Source organism: Populus nigra, chromosome 12 (assembly GCF_951802175.1).
Source record: "Populus nigra chromosome 12, ddPopNigr1.1, whole genome shotgun sequence".
In the NCBI taxonomy this organism is placed as follows: Eukaryota; Viridiplantae; Streptophyta; class Magnoliopsida; order Malpighiales; family Salicaceae; genus Populus; species Populus nigra.
This window is the reverse complement of record NC_084863.1, coordinates 13,778,270-13,797,102: the sequence shown is the minus strand read 5'-3', so window position 1 is coordinate 13,797,102 and position 18,833 is coordinate 13,778,270. Positions and strand designations below refer to the sequence as shown.

General features: G+C 32.5%; 2 protein-coding genes across 2 annotated transcripts; both read left to right on the top strand.

Moving 5' to 3' along the window:
* Positions 1 to 406: 406 nt before the first annotated feature.
* On the top strand, positions 407 to 7,341 carry LOC133669997 (cysteine synthase, chloroplastic/chromoplastic). The gene is made up of 10 exons (XM_062090374.1): positions 407 to 900; positions 1,705 to 1,814; positions 2,149 to 2,206; positions 2,903 to 3,166; positions 3,603 to 3,740; positions 4,033 to 4,084; positions 4,177 to 4,256; positions 5,052 to 5,111; positions 5,704 to 5,784; positions 7,042 to 7,341. Exons 1-10 carry the CDS (start codon positions 628 to 630, stop codon positions 7,132 to 7,134), a joined length of 1,209 nt encoding a protein of 402 aa, XP_061946358.1. The 5' UTR covers positions 407 to 627; the 3' UTR covers positions 7,135 to 7,341.
* A 7,200-nt stretch (positions 7,342 to 14,541) lies between these two features.
* LOC133669567 ((+)-neomenthol dehydrogenase) lies at positions 14,542 to 17,469 on the top strand. The gene is made up of 4 exons (XM_062089762.1): positions 14,542 to 15,046; positions 15,142 to 15,400; positions 16,573 to 16,755; positions 17,017 to 17,469. The coding sequence occupies exons 1-4, from the start codon at positions 14,976 to 14,978 to the stop codon at positions 17,407 to 17,409; spliced, it is 906 nt and encodes a 301-aa protein (XP_061945746.1). The 5' UTR covers positions 14,542 to 14,975; the 3' UTR covers positions 17,410 to 17,469.
* The last annotated feature ends 1,364 nt before the right edge of the window (positions 17,470 to 18,833 follow it).

Here is an 18,833-nt window from a genome sequence, read left to right as displayed (position 1 = left end):
AATTACCCTAACACCATAGCTATTAATTTATTTTTTTTGAGAAAGGCAAAGTGATAATTATATTATTTTCAGTGAATGATATGTGTCTAAAGTTAATAATGAATCTTCCTTCTGTCTTTTTTCCTTGTATAATGCGTTCATGTTATTTTTGTCTTGTTATAATGTGAATTATTATTAAACCTAGTACACATCAATTCAAAACTCGAATTTAGCTTGTTTTAGAAAAATTGAATAAGAGTTGTCCGATTAAAATATAATTTGATTTTTTTTAAATTTATTTTTAAAAAACATCATTTTAACTTTTTTTTTTAATTAAAACAATAAATTAACCTCTAGAACCTATAACTCATCACTTGGATCGAGTAATGAATGAGCCGGGTTGATTTAATAACTTCGATAGCAATGGCGCTGGTCATTTTCCGAAAAAAATATCAGATAACAGAATGCTTCGATGCATAAAAAGAAATGAATTTGGTCGTAAAGCTTATCACAATTCCGAGTGAAAGAATACCTTCACACATCCTATCGACAACAACGGCAACATAAGCAACACGCAAGTCAAAACACAACGAAGATTGTTAGGCAAAGAGTCTAGACTTCTTGTTCTCTCCCTCCCTTACCCAAAAAATGGCGTCCTCCTCGTCTCTAATGATGAATCCGTTGACCTCACCATTCCACAAATCCCTAAAACCAGAGTCTCTCCTCTTGGTGGGCCCTACAGCATCACCAACAGCAACTCAACTGTGGCTGCTGACACAAAACAAGAAGCTCAAACAGAAGCCAAAGTCAGTGTCTTTCTCTGCTTCTTCTTCGTCTTCTCCTGTGGTGTGCAAGGCAGTGTCTGTTAAGCAACCAGAGACTGAGATTGAAGGTCTCAACATTGCCGGGAATGTTACTCAGGTAAGGCTTGGTTGATTCTTTTATGTGATTTCTAAAGTGGGCTTTCTTTAAAGTCTACAACTTTTATTTTGTAGTTTATTATAATGGGTTTTAGTTTGATTCTTAGTGGAGGTAAATGCAAGTGGTTTTTAGAGTAATTTAAGGGATCTGTGAGGTGGGTTCTGTTTTAAGTTTTTTTAAAAGAGTGTTGATTTTCTTGATGTCAGTGGTTATTGAAATTGGTTTTGGAGTAAATTAAGAGATTCTGATCTGGGTTCGTGTTTTTCCTTGAGAATTGAACTTAACGATGAAAAACGATTTTACTGTAAGTGGCATAATCAAGTGTATTTTGCAATGGTTTATGGGAATTGGGAATTTGGTTGGCTTTATTTATTTGGATTTTGAGGTTGAACTTGGTTAATTATGGAGATTTGCTCAATGAAATGCTGTTGCTGTATGGCCCATGGGATTATAATCTGTAATCATTTCAATTTGAATTGGAGAACAGCTTTCTCTCCCTGCATTCCAGTTAAATGTGCTATTCAATTTAATTTTCTCATGTTGTTTTGTGCTTCACATGTATCGCAACTAGAGTTGACCTCTGGACTTTGTCTATACTCTCTTGATTTTAAGAAGAACTCGGTTGTTCCTTACGATAAATTTCCTTATTTTAGTTCTTTTTATATCGTATTTTTTAATTACCAAGCATCATATGAATTTTCATTTCTTTCTTTTTTTTTTACTAACTTATCATTGCTGCTTGCGAATACGGGCCAACTAAAAGCTCTTAGTTTACTGGTGTTTGTCAATTGCTTTGTGATGCAGCTTATTGGGAAAACTCCAATGGTTTACCTAAATAATATCGTAAAGGGGTCTGTTGCAAACATTGCTGCCAAGCTTGAGATCATGGAACCATGTTGCAGTGTCAAAGACAGGTGAGGATGGTGAAATCGCAAGTCTAAGAACTCAAAATTTTGCAATATCTTTTATCTTGCATAAACATAATTAGCAAGCTTAATGATTGGATGAAAAGGTAGAAGCCACACTAAAATGTCAAGCATAATCAGGTGAAATATTCCTGAAATCTGTTTAAACATCCATAGTTCATAGTCAATTAGCGAATGATTCTATTAATTGAAGTCTGAATTTGCACACTTTATGTTGATATTTGACTTCTGTCCCAGATCTCTTGGGATAGGACTGCAATTATGCCTGTATCCTCATTAGTGTTTCTCATATTTGGTCATTGTTTCTTATGTTGGGTTTCAGGATAGGTCATAGTATGATAGCTGATGCTGAGCAAAGAGGACTTATAACTCCTGGAAAGGTAATAAACCTGTGCATGCATCTGGAAATTGCAATCCGCTGTGGATTTCTCAGCATTGATTTTTGCCTCTTTCCATTTTGTTTGCTTAGCTCAAATGTGGTACATCTTGCAAAAGATTGAGTGAAAGGTGCATCCAAACTATTGGTTATTTACAAATTTTATATGAATGAATGGTTTGTTGCAAAGTTTGACCAGACAGAACAATGGTTAAATCTTTGTTTAATTTCATCTGCTCTCTCTGTTGTGGGATCATTAAAGGGTTGGGTTATCCTATTGCATTGGGATGAGACTTGATCAATACTCTTTATCAAAATGCATGCTTCCCTTGCATAGCACTTACATTTATACAAGCAAGTGGGCATCTTTTGAAGACGGGTACCTGTGTCGATTACTGGTCATGTACTCTATCTAGCCATGTGTGCATTTCAAATTGTAGTCATTTTCTCTAATTTTTCTATGTTCAATTGATGTGCTGAAACATCTAGTTGTTAATTTGAAGCTTTTGAATTGTAATAAATATTTGTTCATATGTTTATAATTGTGGTTTCTTGCACAAGCACAAGCACAAGCCACATTTGAATTATTTCATTGCATCATTATTATGGACCAAGCATGGTACATCGGTAACTCTATAAAATATAGTGGCTCTTGCATGGATCTTTTAATCATTCTGATGGAATTATTCTCTGTTTTCAGAGTGTTCTTGTGGAACCTACAAGTGGAAACACAGGCATAGGCCTTGCATTTATAGCTGCTTCAAAAGGATATAAACTCATCTTGACAATGCCAGCATCAATGAGTTTAGAGAGAAGAGTTCTTTTTAAAGCGTTTGGAGCTGAGCTTGTTTTAACTGATGCAGCAAAGGGCATGAAGGGTGCAGTTCAGAAAGCTGAAGAAATTGTGAAAAGAACACCCAACGCTTACATGCTTCAACAATTTGATAATCCTGCAAATCCTAAGGTTACTGAAGAGTTTTGTCCATTGATAATCTGTCTTCCTGAGGATCTTTATTAAAATTCACTGATTTATTCCTGTTGAGTCAGTTTCTATTGTTTGCTGCTATCATGTGGGCATGGTTTCATCTGGTCTGCACTAACCCAGGGGGAGGGAAAGATCCCTAATCATGAAAGAAGGATTTTTTTTCCCCTTGGTTGGACACATCATTCACATTAGAATTCTTCTTAGATCCTCGGAGTTGTGCAGTTCATGATTGAACCTTGTGCAGTTCATGATTGAACCTTATCACTAACTATCTAGTTATTGAAAGACTCCATTTTTTTTGGCCATGGACTTGATTCTGTGGACACCTTCCTCGAGAGAACTTGTGGAATTAGAATGGGGAGGCACATAGATCAAGAATCCTAAAATTTGGATTTAAATGAATGTTCTATTGCAGATACACTATGAAACAACTGGACCAGAAATCTGGGAAGATACAAGAGGCAAGGTAGATATTTTTGTTGCTGGTATTGGAACTGGTGGTACCATTTCTGGAGTTGGTCGGTTCCTCAAGGAGAAGAATCCCAAAATTAAGGTACTTGTATTTCCTGTTAAGCATTGTCAAATGATATTCCTTGAACAAAAAGTAAAAGAAAAAAGAAAAGGACAAAAGGCAAACCATACGTGAACACCATTTTCTGTTGATACCCTTTTCAGCTTGTTGACCAACCAAATTTTAAACTTCATAAAGCATGTAAGATGGAGTGAATTCCAAGCATATGTGCTGTAATTTGGTCATCTGGCTGGCAGTAAATTGTGTTCAAGAAGAATTTTGTAATATGTACTGTTTTATGTGTTGTTTCCCACTTAACATTTGAATAAATTAGGTTATTGGTATAGAACCTTCAGAAAGCAACATTCTCTCAGGTGGAAAGCCTGGTAAGTAAAGTCTACTCACTTCCAATTTATTGTGATAGGTTCTACTGTTTTTAACAATTAAAGGACTGTATATTATTTAATTAAAAACACAGGTCCTCACAAGATTCAAGGGATTGGAGCTGGTTTTGTACCAAGGAATTTGGATCGGGATGTGGTTGATGAAGTAATTGAGGTTGAAATCTAATCATTCTTCTGTCTCACAGTTTGAATCTCGTTATATATAATTAATTGATTGCCCAAGTCATTTGGACATTGATTACTGAACTTCAATAAATCACGTTGTATCATTATGGACTGTGATGTGAGTTGGTAGGCATATAAAATCTTAAATTCAAATCTTGATACATACATGTGTGCCAAAGAACCACTCAACCCCAGCACTCAAGCTATTAGGCCACAAAAATGGTTTTGTATTGTACTTAAAAAAATATGTGATATATAGATGATGCTTTGCTTGTTTGAGAAACTGCCTCGTGTTTTTAATTTTGATAATTAGTAACTTCATTCATTAGACATGTATTGCTGCTGCAAAATCTTAGTTTCCCATCATACAAAATCATTTTTTATTTTTATTTTTTATCAATGAACAACCATGTTTGTGTGTTATATTAATTGAATAGGATTGGTTTCTTCATCCTGCAGTATAATTATAGAGATGTGACCTATTTATGAACTTAGATTAGAGCACAAGCTTATTCCCTTGGTGGTTCCTGCTGAGCTTGATATATCTATCAAGCTAACAATTTTGATAGCACTTAGGTTTATTTGTTCGTAAGACAATAAGTGATTGCATGCATATTTAGTGTTGACCAAACCCATGCCCACCATGCCTATGCAGCTGCACTGCTAGTTTGTTTCTTTCGAAGGCATCAATGTATGTTTTAAAATGCTATTTAAATCCCTGTTTGCACTTACAGTTGGTTAGTGCATTTACCAATCTTAATTCTTACTGCTGGTTATTTTGCAGATATCAAGTGATGAAGCTGTTGAAACTGCAAAGCAAGTGGCACTCCAGGAAGGCTTATTGGTTAGTCCTTTCAATCTAACTTTAAGCCATCTGAAACAAAAGCAAAGTAGAATTTCCTCTGAACCCCAATTGCATTGCACGTATATTCACACGCATGCAAGCCCTAAAAGTAAGTTTAAAGCTAATATGGGAGACAAAAGAAAAATTGATGGACTACTAAATCATTGTTCTCCTTAATTTTATGAAGTGATTAACTACATCGCATTCTTTGCTATCAAATATACTTGGCCATTAATTATGCTTTGCTTATGAATTCGCCACTGGCCACATCCTGCTCCTTCTCTGTTATTTTTCTGAATTATGAACCAAGTCTTCTGTTTTCACAAGGGGTGCATGAGTCCATCCCAAGACGGACTCTGGTAACTAATATGTGGGATGTTATCATTTACCTAGTCTTCATGATGAGAAGTGCTAGCACAGTGTGCTGCTGCAGCTTCTCTTTTTTCTTTCTACTAGTGATGATATACCACTACTTTGTTCTAGTTTAAGCTCTCCTTTTCCCTGTGACCTCCATCCTACTCTCTCCCTCTCCCTCTCATATTCATTGCTTGGTTTTTTTTCGTACACAATGTGATGAATGCTTTGTTACTAGGTCGGCATATCTTCCGGAGCAGCTGCAGCTGCTGCAATTAAGGTCGGAAAGAGACCTGAGAATGCAGGGAAGCTGATTGCAGTAAGTCCTTTCAAGTAGATTGTAATGGATTTGAAGTTTAGTTAGTATTGTTTTTCCTGTACCTTTGAAAAATAATCACCTTTCATGCTTCAAAGTAGCCTACCTTACAAATTGGCTGAAATATTTGGAATGTGGGGTTTGGTGGAAGCCCTGCTATGAAAGCGAAAAATGGTGATGAAACTTTTTTACATGTCATGTCTCTTTCCGAAAGGAGTTATTGCATATTGAGCAACATTTATGAAAACAAGAAGACATTCCAAGTAACTTGTGGGAACCTTTAGTTACATATTCAATATAATCCATCTACACCAATAAAGGCGCCAAGAAAGTACTACTAGGAAGCTTTGGAGACTGGAATATTCTTAAGAGTTTTGCTTGTTACACTTGATTTCATGCAATTGTAGTGTCCACTGGCACAAAAACAAACAGTTCTAGATAAATTAAGGTCAAAATGTGAGTGATGCTAAGAAATTAATGGCTGTTGTCAAGTGATTTGTTGAGGGAATAATGAAGAGACATGCATAGAAGTTTCAGCGTCACATTGGACCCAGAGTGACAAGGTAGTGACATGCATTTGTTGGTGTGATTCTAGCTACTGTTTTAGTCATATTTGATTACTCCTACTAAATGGACCTCCCCTGTTTTTGGTGTGTGAAATTTAAGCTACAGGGGGGTCGTACTTTTATATGCATTGCCTGTGCCAGAAGACGAACTCCCTTTTCTTTTTATGCTTTGGCACCTTGGAGGCATGAGTTTATGAATTGGAATGATTTCTATGATGATTTGTTTAACCTTGGTATTTGATGGATGCATTCATTCAGTATACTGGTTTGACCATGTTTTACAGATGCTAATCCAATGAAAATTAATTGCTGGGGGCTAATAGATTTGGCCAGTATTCTTGTTTTGGCCATCAACTTGTTGGGGTCTCGTAAAGGTTTACCTTCCAATTAGAAAAAAAAAGGATTGATCCTGGACCACTTCACTAAAACATACTAGTTAGTTATACACAAGCAATTGGCTTCCACTATCTTCACTTTTTGACATCAACAACTAGAAAAGCTAGTTTGCTTAGATCAGTCTTGACAAATTATAAAATCTGAGCCTGCCGTCAACCACTTCTAGACTTGCAATTCCCCTTTGCCGTTAGCACTTAAAAGTAGTATGAATCATAGAATGTGCATTTCTACCTTACTGTTGTTTTTCTTTTCTTGAATTCCATACACGTGAACTGATTTCATATTGTGATGTTCTCAGGTTGTGTTTCCAAGCTTCGGCGAGCGGTACCTCTCCACTGTTCTTTTCCAGTCAATTCGAGAAGAATGTGAGAAAATGCAGCCTGAGCCATGATAATCTCCTAGCTTTTGTTTGTTTAATTCCTTTTTCTTATCCGTTACACATAATAAAAAAAAAAAATGTTTTCCTTTCCATGTCTCCTGTGTGCATCATTGGTTGGATCTTAGCTTAACAATCCTCTATTGTAACTGGTCGTAGAATTGTACACGTTTTTGTTGAACTTTTGAAAGGGGAAAATATATTGAAATTGGAAATTTTAGATGTGCTTGTGCCACCTGAAGCTAAGTTGATTGGTGTTCTGAGAGAAAGCAGGTTTGCCATTTGGAGCAAAGTCTGCAACTCTTTGGTTGCTAGATGCTAATCCAGCCAAAGTTATGATATTTTACAGGTTTTTTTAACCATATAAATCCTTCTTGCACCTTAAACGATTATTATAATTATGGTTAGTGCCAGTGATGTGCAACTGACATTGGAGTTGAAAGTTTAAAGCCATTGAAGGTTGAAATGGTGTTCATGGGGCAACTGCTTTTCCATCCTTCTTATCTTTTTAGTTTCTGGGATCAAAACGTGGCATATTTTTAATGATTATTTCACTTTCTTCAACTTTTTTTTTTACTATTTATTCAGCGACGGTTGGAGAAGGAAATGGTGGAGGAGCCATAGTCTGTGTTCTGTCTTTTTAATTATTTCTTAACATGGAAAATTTATATTTGCATATCAAGTCAAACAATTTTAATAGAGGTTTCAAATTGGGAAACGTATTATATACCTTATATAATATATATTTTAGTTTTGATTGATGTGTAAATTAGTTTTTAGAAAGTATTTTTATTGTCAACAAAAATATTATAACAAAAATTAATTAATTTAATCTATAGTTTATCTCTAATGTATCCATCCATCAATATATAATTTTTTTAATCAAAATTAATGGTGATATGTATTCTATATGATAATTTAGTTTGCAACTTAGATTTATGTGCATGTGCTATTTTGCGAGCCAGAACAAGTTTTTTTTGTCAGTAAAAAAAAAATTTAATCTATGCAAAGGTGTTTTAAAGAAGTAAAAAAAAAATCGAGGATTAGGATATAGACCCGACTGCTCCAAATTAGTTGATATAATTTAATTAGATAATAGAAAAACAAGCAAAGACCGTAAATGAATTGATCTAAACAAAAACAACCGAAATGAAAAAGACGATGAAGCTTATATTTTAGCCAATCCGAATAATAAAATTGAAAATAAATAATAAAAAAAGAATTAAACCGACCAAAGTGAATATGTCAAATCTACAACTCAGGTTATGATATTGAGATAAGCCAATAGAAAGCAAAGAAAAATAAAATAATGAAGCCTGATTTCGAACAAATCCAATGTAAAAGGATGAAATCAAAAAAAAATTCAAATAAAAAAAAGATCCCAAAAAACCAGCAAATTAGGCAAGCTCATCAAACTCCCTAACCTGGATCATGTAAATGAAATAACCTAATAGAAAACAAACCGGGAAAAATTACGAAGCTTAATTCTATTACAATCGAATGTTGAAGTATAAAACAGAAAAAATATTAATCTTTTAAAAAAAATCAGCGTGAACCCGCTAAACTCATAGTCCAGGTTATAAAATCAAGAAAATCAAATAAAAAGAAAAACATGAAGCTCTTTTTTTTTTCAAAAAACCATTCGTGAAAGGATGAAACTAACAAAGAAAATTAGTGTAAATAAAAAACCCTCATTTTCATAAAAGGATCCAAAACTAAAAATAACAATTAACAGAATGATGACGAAATTTAAAAAATAAAACAATACCAGAATTTTTAGATTTATTGATGAAACTTTATGTCGGTATTTGACTCACAGGCCGTTGGTATGAATTTTACTGATGGGCTCACGGACATAAATACTCCATTGGAAAAACTCTCGTTGTTGATTTGTAGTCTGTCAATAATAATTTTACTAATGGATTTACTTATGGCAAAAACACGCCAATTTTTTTTTTACTTACTTCATTCCATCGGTATTTCCATCAATGAATATAATATATCACTGATAGAAAAACTATTGTAATTCTATCGGTGATTTTTTTGTTCGTCGGTATTCCCCTCGATGAATTTAACATATAACCATCAAACAGACCGTCTGTAATTCTGGCGGTGAGTAAATAGTGGCAGTGATATTTACATTAATTCTTTTCCAACTCTCTGTAATAATTTAAACATATCGTTCTTCGTGTGCAAATCAACACAAATATCTCTCCATGATTTTTTTTTGTAGAAGATGCATTGTTACAACATGTGGATTGAAAAACTTTTTATTTTTACACTTCTTACATGAACATCTAATATCGTCTTCACTAATATTTCTTAGATTAGATAGTGCCTAATTAATAAAACTCTGAACCCCATTACAATAATCCATCATCCGCAACCCTTTGAGTGAATCTCGATATATCCATAAACAATCATCCATTACCTATATTAAACTTATATAGAATATTAATAACAACACATATTAATTAATTACGCAAACAAAATAAATTTGCAAACATTGGTTTAACTCAAACTTTTCAAACTATTTTAATAGTAAAACTAATTCATTATCAATTATTTACATAAATTCAAATTTTAATATATTTATCAAAAAATTTCAACTCAACAATAAAATTGACAAAATATAAAACGTACTCGTTAAATAATCCATTGTTTATTTCATCACAAAACACCTATGTTACAAATTCAAAATAAATTTAATCAATTTACAAACAAATACAATTTTATAAAATTTGAAACAAATTTTAACATGTACAAATCATATATTCATACAACAAATTTCTATGGGGAAAAGTTATAAAACCAGTAAACAAAAAAAAATACATATACTACAAAATATACAAGAAAAAAAACTAACATTTTAAAATTGAGTTAAAATAAAAAACGATAGTTTTGCTTACTTGAAGTGAGGAAATCTCAACAAGAATGCTAACAAACCAAGTGTTAGGGTGAAGGGGGGGTGTTATTTGTTATAGAAAAAAATGGAGGAAAAAGAAGAAATAGGGGAGAGAGAGAGGAGGGTTGTTTGTTAGGTCATAAATTAAATATTATAGACGAATTTCCTAACGAATTTAACTAATAGATATAAATCTGTTGATAATTTTGTTTGTAAAAATGACATGTCATCATACTTTTTTTGTTTTTTTTTCATTCTTTCTTTTCCCACCACAATGTCATTGGTATATACCGAGAAGATATTTCTGTTGGTGTTTACCGATGGATACTGCGAGGGCATATTCAGTTTAAAAATTCACCGTAATCTATGAATAGAAAAATTTCATCTGTATTTCCGTTTATATTTATCAATTTTCTAGTAGTGAAATAAGAGTACAAGTGTACAACCCTCAATCTTTTTAATGAAGGGTGACATTGATCAAAAAACTTATAAATTTTTCAAAATAACCCATAAAAGAAATATAGCAATCAAAAAAATAATTAATAATCAAATCTGAAACAATAATAAAATGAGAGAATAATTTAGAATTTTTGATAGGCCAATGTGAATTCCGAAGAAAGGAGAGAGAAAAGAGAGAAAGACAAAATAAAAAAGCTTTGATGAAAAACCGTCTTGATAAGGATTAAACACACTGGCCTATATAGAAGAGCCCAACACGCAACATCTAAAGTGACCATGGAAGGCCGGGTTTTGCTACTTGAGAAGGCCGCACGCGCTGCCAAAGCGGCCTCCATTGATCACTGTTTAGCGTGTGAACTGCATGCATCAACCAGACTTACACCGCTCGTTAACTAAAATCCCTAATATTTATTTCAAAATCCGATTTGATCCTTGAATCCCTAATTGTTCTAAATCAATAGAATTTAAATATTTTGACAAATCGAGCACTAAGCTTTTTCCTTGACATTGCAAGATCCTTATATATAGGGAACCAAAATAAAATATTAAGTAATTTTTTTAAAAAGAAAACCAGTATCAAATTAAAATAGAGAAGAAGAACAACAACAAAAAGACAAAAATATTAACCCTGATCGTACAACCCAATCCCAAATAGGACAAAATTAAAAGGGCTCAATGTTCATCAATATTGTCTCAAATTTAATCTACAAAATTTTAATTGCTACAAACTAATAAAATTAAATTTTATTTTGAAAATATAAGTAATTAAATATTTCCTTGACACCTCTTGGTCCCATAAGAAGATAGACATAACAATCCCAAACCAATATTATTGCAATGTTAAAGGGGCAAATTGAAAAGAATGTTGAAGGACAAAACATGAAATATTCAAGGAAAATTAAGAAAACGAAAATCATTGTAGATTATTATTATACTTCATAGTTTTACCGAAGGAAAAAAGAAACAAATAAATCTTGTAAATAAGATAATTTCAATAGAAAAGATTAAAAAATAAATATATTAGAAAATATGCATAAACTAAAAATTATAATTGATTGATTACTTCTTAACCGAACTGATAGATGAACTTGCAAATCCACGAGTCAGTAGTTATTCTGAATCAATAAAACCATCAACACAAAGGACTAATTAAATCAATGGCGGAGCTAATTAATGTCAAAGAATCAAATTCCTTTTCAGCTGTTTAATATAATAATTACTTGATTTAAACAAATTAACAAGCTGGTGCGCTTTGCCCTAATCGCTGGTGCGACATTTCTGGCAAACGATCAAGCACCTAGCTATTTCTATCAAAGAAAAAGATGGATGTTAGGTAAAATGTCAGCATTAATGCTCCACAATTCCACTAGATCTCATGTCAAAGGCTTGATTCATGATCGATGGTCATAAATCAATTATGTAGATTAATTATTATATTGCAGCATTAACAGTGCTCATGAATCCCTACAAGGCTAGGGTAAAAACTTTCATGCATTTAATTAATTCATTTGTATATTCACAGTAGTTGTTATTTTATATATATTTGTGTGTCTTTTTCCAACCAAAAATTATGTTGACTGTGTCATCACAGTCTTGAATCACATGTCTAAATATTGTAATTAAGTATCTTTTTATTATTTATTTACTTTTAATCAACTTTTCCAGCTCCTTGAACATAGAAATTAAGTGCAAATTAAAAAAAAAAAAAAGTAACCAAATGGGTTAGAGGTCCCCCTATCCTACTGTACTTGTAGTCAAGAGATGACTAAAAAGAGTGGCCAGGAACAAGGTTTAGAAAGTGTTTAGATTAATATTAGGGTTTTAAAACTGATTAAGTACTTAATTAATCGATGCTAAAACTCTTATAATTAGTTTGTGTGCTTTTGTGTCTGCTGTCTACCTCATCTTTTAAAGCATGAGAAACCCACTATGTTCCTGTCGTGGATTCCAAGTATGCAAAGCATAAACAGTGATTGATTATTGTACGTAAAATTGCACCTGCAATATTCTTTAAGGTTTTGCTTAAGCCTTGAAGAAAGCGATCAAAGGGCTACATATTGTCTTTGTATGTACAATAAAGATGAAAGGAAGATTCCCATACTCTTCATAGCAACAACGCAATGATTAATCCCCCCCCTGTTCTTGCAACCATTACCTTAATTCTCTTGTTACCTGATGCAATTCAGCCATGGAAGAACTGGAACATCATATACATATAAAAATTAAGAAAATATATAGAAAAGAAAGTGGCTAACATATATAGATTGCGTCTGGTACAGAGTCGGCTTAAGATAAATAGAGATCTTACAAAAAAAATATAAATGAAAATGGCTTAAATCGTTGCTCAAGTGGTTCTTAGCGCTTAAACTGGCTCTGGTCACAAAAAAACATTATTGTTTATTTTATTATAGTGTTTCTAAACCATATTTAATAGAGGGATGAATATTCTTTGGATGATTTTTTCTGTCCAAGGATACGAAACATGAAAAAATAAAACATTGGCTTATATTTTTATTCAATACAACTCTCCATGTTGATCGATAAAAGCTCTCGTAATGCTGTAAATATTTACGATATTGATAATTATATCTTGTCTATGATTTTCGGGTCATTCTTATAGTAAAGGCCCTGGAGAATGTAAATCAGCCTTGGTCAATGGGAGTTAGCAAGAGCTTCGGTTCATTGGTTTATCCGATCAATTGATATTAGAATGTTATCACATACTTGTTGATTTACAGTGGGGATAATCTATTTTAAAAACCAATTCGAATTGAGTCTAGGCTTATTGGTTCTGATTGACAGGTCCGACCAGACCAGTCGGGCGCCGGTGGAGCCAATTCTTATAAGTTATTACAGTACTAGCTAAAACCATAAACCATGGACCACGTTTGTTTGATTATTTGAGTCCCTGCATTGAGTTCCTTCACAACAAGCAAAACTACCGCCACTTCTCCCATTACAATCATATTTAATAAAAATACATAGCGAGTGGGTTTTTCATTGTAGCGTAAAATTACTTTTTTATTATTGAGTTAAAATAAAAAGTTTTTTTTTGTCCCGGGGATAATTTAGTTTTTTTCAGAGGTCTATTAGTTATTAAAAAATTATTTAAGAATATATTTATAGATTTTTTTGCACAATTAAAATATAATTTTACCTCTTGGAGTTAACAATTTCTTGAACTGTTGACAAAGGATGACTCGGTCTTTTCAAAAACTTTGAAACAATTAAATTATTTATTTACCCTTGAGATAAAAAAACTAGAGTTGTTGATTATGGCTTTTTTTGATTTTTTACATTTTAGAATACAGTGAAATATAACTATACTTTAAAAAAAAACAAAAATCAAGGCATGTGTTTAAGGACATCTATGTATTTTCATGATTTTTTATTTTCTCATTCTCAAGTTTATAAAGGGAATTGTGTTGTTTTTAAGTTGAGAAATCATTTTCTTACTTAAAAAAGTAGTTGGTGTGTGGTGTTCATGCTCCATGCTCCAACAAGTGAGTGTTACTTGTTGTGTTTTGGTGATGCGTGTTGCATTATCTGGTGGCCAAACATGCTTTTCCACCATATCTTTGCATGCACTATGTCATGTTTTTTTTTTATGAGGTGGCACGTGGTGACAGATGATGGTCGGTTTGCTACCAACGATCTTTTTTTTTCTTTTTATTTAACAAAAAAAAGTTTGTTAACAACTTTTTGTATTATTTATTTACATAAATAATTATCAGTTTATTTGATTAAATATTTACATAAACTTTTTTATTTGTATTTTAAACTTTTTCAGAACCCGCATGTCAAATAGCTAGTGTATATATATAATTAAGGGGTGGGTAATATTATGTCCTAAAAAAAACTAACTTAAAAACTTTTAGCACCAAAACTAGTAGAATTTAAGTTCTGTCCTCTCTAAAACAATCATTCTAGTCTTGCCCGGAAAAAAGTTGTGCTAGCTCCGGCCATTGATAGTGAGTTAAAGTAAAAGATTACTATTATTTTTTCTTGGTTCTCTAAGCTGGTATCCACATGCTCTTGCGGACCAATTCTTCAAGGATCTCTTCCCATAATAAAGCTTACTGTATTCACAAGTATATTCAAACTCGAGATTATATATATATATATATAAAAAAAAAAACCCTTCCACTCAGGCCAACTTTCACCGGTTATTAGAAGACTATCTGTCCCAGCACAGCAACGATAACAGGGAGCAAGGACGGTAGTACTGTAGAAACCATTGACTTGCTATACTGTGGAAGATTTGAATAATGAAAGTGGAGCAGAGATGTTAATTTCACACAGTACTACAAGCTAGCTAGCGACACAAATTAGTTAAGAAAAAAGAACCCCACGTTTCGTTTTATTTATTATGATGTTATCGTCTCCATACTTTGCCTTTGTTTTTCTATATAAATACCACTCAAGGCTCCTCATACTGCACTGATCTCCTTCCATTCCCAGACCAACTCCTGCATCTCTCAGCCATTCAACAATGGAAGTAAACAAGGAAATAACACAGCCCTATTCTTCTTCTTCCTCTCCTATCCCCACATTTACTACAAGGTAAGATCAGACACAAATAGCTCATTATTAACTGTATCTACACATTCAAAATGTTTGTTTATTTGTATGGTGTAACAATGCTTATGTATGCGTAGATGGTGGTCTAAGGACACAGTTGCGATGGTCACAGGAGCCAACAAGGGGATAGGGTTTTCCCTTGTAAAGCAGCTTGCTCAACTTGGATTGACTGTGATCTTAACTGCTAGAGACGTAGAGAAGGGAAACAGAGCTGTTGAATTGCTAAAAAGCCATGGTTTACATGTCCACTTCTACCGCCTTGACGTTTCAGATCCTGCTTCTGTCAAGACCTTGGCTTCGTGGTTTCAAAAGAAATTTGGAGTGCTGGATATTCTTGTAAGCTATTTTCCTCTCCTTTTTGTCATAGTTTCTTAATTCTTAACCTAGATATATACTGGTCTGGCATGAATCCAGACTTTGTGAAGCTGGGGAGGGCAGAAATATTTTTATAAATTTAGGGAGGATTTTCGAAGTGTTTCAGACTTCGGATCAGAGGACAATCCCCTTCCCCTGGCTAATTCGCCATAGAACACCAGTCTTCAGGTGAATGATGTAGAATTGTAGATGAGCAATACACGAAACATACACTTGCCAATACAGATTAATCTCATAGGAAGCATGGGTTGTTAATTAGGATATTCTAATAAATAATTGATAGCATAAAAAAAAAGCTGCAAAAGTTGACCAATAATTTCCCCCCTTGTATTCAAGGTATTTTATTGAAAACTTCAAAAATCTAGAGGACAGCTTTTCCGCGTGAAGTTGTTTCATACTGTAGTTATTATTATTTTGATTAAAGAATATATTAAAATAATATTTTTTTATTTTTTAAAATTTATTTTGATATAAACATATCCTAATTTATAACTAAAAAAAAATAATTAAAAATTAATTTTTAAAAAAATATTTTTAAAACATAAAAATAAACAAATTTTATTTTAACAGCTGTGCAGTATTTCCATAATGAGCTTTATTTTCTCCTGGACCCATGATTTGAATAGTAAACTTAATTGGCTATACAAAAATCCAAATTGAAACCCATCAAACCTGGAAGAATTAGGTTTCTTTTTCAACACTAGGCTGCTTCTATTTTAAAAGCTTGTCAAAGCATTTGAATCTGTTTATATATATATATAATTTTGTTTATCTATATACACGCATATGAATTAGGTTGAGAGAGTTTTATATATATATTCACGTCAATTTGAATAAACAAGTTGTAAGAAAATACAAAAGATATATAGGTGTTGTACCTGAAATTTGTAAAAGTTGATGTTATTTGCTAACTAAGTATCACAATACCAAATAAAATATAAATATTCTTATAAAATTAATTAAAATTTACGTAAATTGACTCAAACATCCATACTAATATATATATATATATATATATATATATATATATAAAATCCCATTTTATATTTCACACCTTATGACTCATCAAGTTTTTTATTGTCAATAATTGTTAAAGATTATTTATTTATTTATTTGTTATTGATATTCTCCAGATAAACAATGCTGCTGTATCATTCAATGACATTTATGAGAACTCAGTGGATCATGCAGAAATTGTGATAAAAACCAATTTCTATGGAGTCAAATTGGTCACTGAGGCTCTCTTGCCGATGTTTCGTCTATCAGATTCCATAAGTAGGATCCTTAACATTAGTTCGAGACTTGGTTCAATTAATGTAAGTTAATTAATTAATTATTTTTCTTAATATTAATCGGGTTTGTTTTCTTTTTATTAATAATATATATATTATCTAAGATTTGGTATCCTCAATTTTCATTTGAAATTTTAAGATAGAAATAGAGAGCTTTTTTTATTTTTATTTTCAGAAACATATATAAAAATCAACAATATTCAATTATCAATTTATTGTATAGACAAAACATTTATTGCACCAAATTAATTAACCATGCATACATTAATTAATTTCTTTCTGCAGAAGATGAGAAACCCTGAGATGAAAGAGATGCTTCTAAATGAAAGATTATCTGCACAGGAGATTGAGGGAATGGTGAATTTGTTCCTTGAAAATGTGAGAGATGGGACATGGAAAAACCAAGGCTGGCCTGAAATATGGACAGATTATGCAGTATCAAAGCTAGCATTAAATGCATATTCTGGAGTTTTAGCCAAACAATATGAGGATTTTGGATTAAGTGTGAATTGTTTCTGCCCTGGCTTCACTCAAACGTCAATGACTAGCGGCAAAGGCACTCACACCGCAGATGATGCTGCTGAAGTTGGTGCTAGGCTGGCCTTGCTTCCTCCCGGGGAGCTGCCCACCGGAAAATTTTATATAGGGTTTAACCCCGGAGTTATTTCTAAATTATAGAATATTGATGCATGCACTGTAATAAAACATATATATATTTTTGTGAATCCTCTTTTTATAGCTCGAGAGGTTGGTATATGCTAGCTAAGAAATGTATGAAACCCTACTAATCTGTTAATTTCATACATATACAACCCTCAAGTAATCGATATCGATATATATTAACATAAGAATAAATTAATTATTAAACTTGGATCAAGTAAATTAAAACAATATTTTTTAAATATTTTTTAAAAAAAAATTAAACCAAGTTGATCCTTTAAGTTGTTTGAGTTTGACTATCAACTTCTATCTAGGTTTTTAAAACTTGATTTGAATAATTAAATTTTAAATCAACCTATCAGGTCAAACTAAATTTAATAAAGAATGATTTAAGATGCTACCAAACTATAAAAATAAAATATATGCAATAATTTAGCTTTGTGATAGTGATATTATCACATATAATTAAGATTTTCTTTTAAAACCAATCGCGTCCATGTACATAATAACATATATGATATTAATTAGTCAGATTTTATATTTAATTTTTAAAAATTACTAGTTTGACTCCTATAAATTTCAGGGTCATTAAAGGTTTACATGATTGTTAACTTCAGGGTCTGTAAAATTAGTCAAAGTATGTGTAAGTTAATCCAAACATTTATATTAATAAAATATATATATATGGTATTGGGCAAGATTCCATGAGACACTCGGCCTGACTCGTTAAAAATAATAAAGCTGAGGGCTGGCCCTTAATTGAATAGCTCAGTCTCTGATCTCACGCATACAACAATAATGCAAATAAAGTACAGTGGATTGGGGAACTCGACAAGGATAATTTATTATGCACCAATCTGACCACATGCATGCTTGATTAAAAAACAAAAGATTAATGATTTTATATCGAATAAATTCTCTCTTTGTCACCACCACTTGAACCAAGCCCATCGAGCTCGGCGCCATGCAGTCTGAAACTTGCTAAAACTGTATCAAAGACATCAGAATATACACACACACACACACACATCTTCTCCAAGTGTAAAAGCATATGCAAGACGGTGGGATTAAAATAATAAATAGACATTATTACTATATAGTAAAGTCGTCGTCTATATCAACACAGATGGTGCATTATTCTCTCCAAGGTGATGAGGAGGAGGAGGAAATGGGAGCATTCATATTCCCTTGTGATTTCACGTGAACAAGATACCATATTGAAGGTTCTGTTTGACAGAAAGGTGTCCATGATGGTAGAATATGCATGAACTTTTGGAATGATGGAGCTTTCGAGCTGATGCTTGGTAGTTACTAGCTAGTGTGTGTGTGTATATTTATTAACAAAAACTAATTAGGTATGGAAAAAACTATACAAATATAGATCCATTTGCATTAATGATTACTAGAATAGTTTAATTACGTCTTCGCTATTTATATCCAAA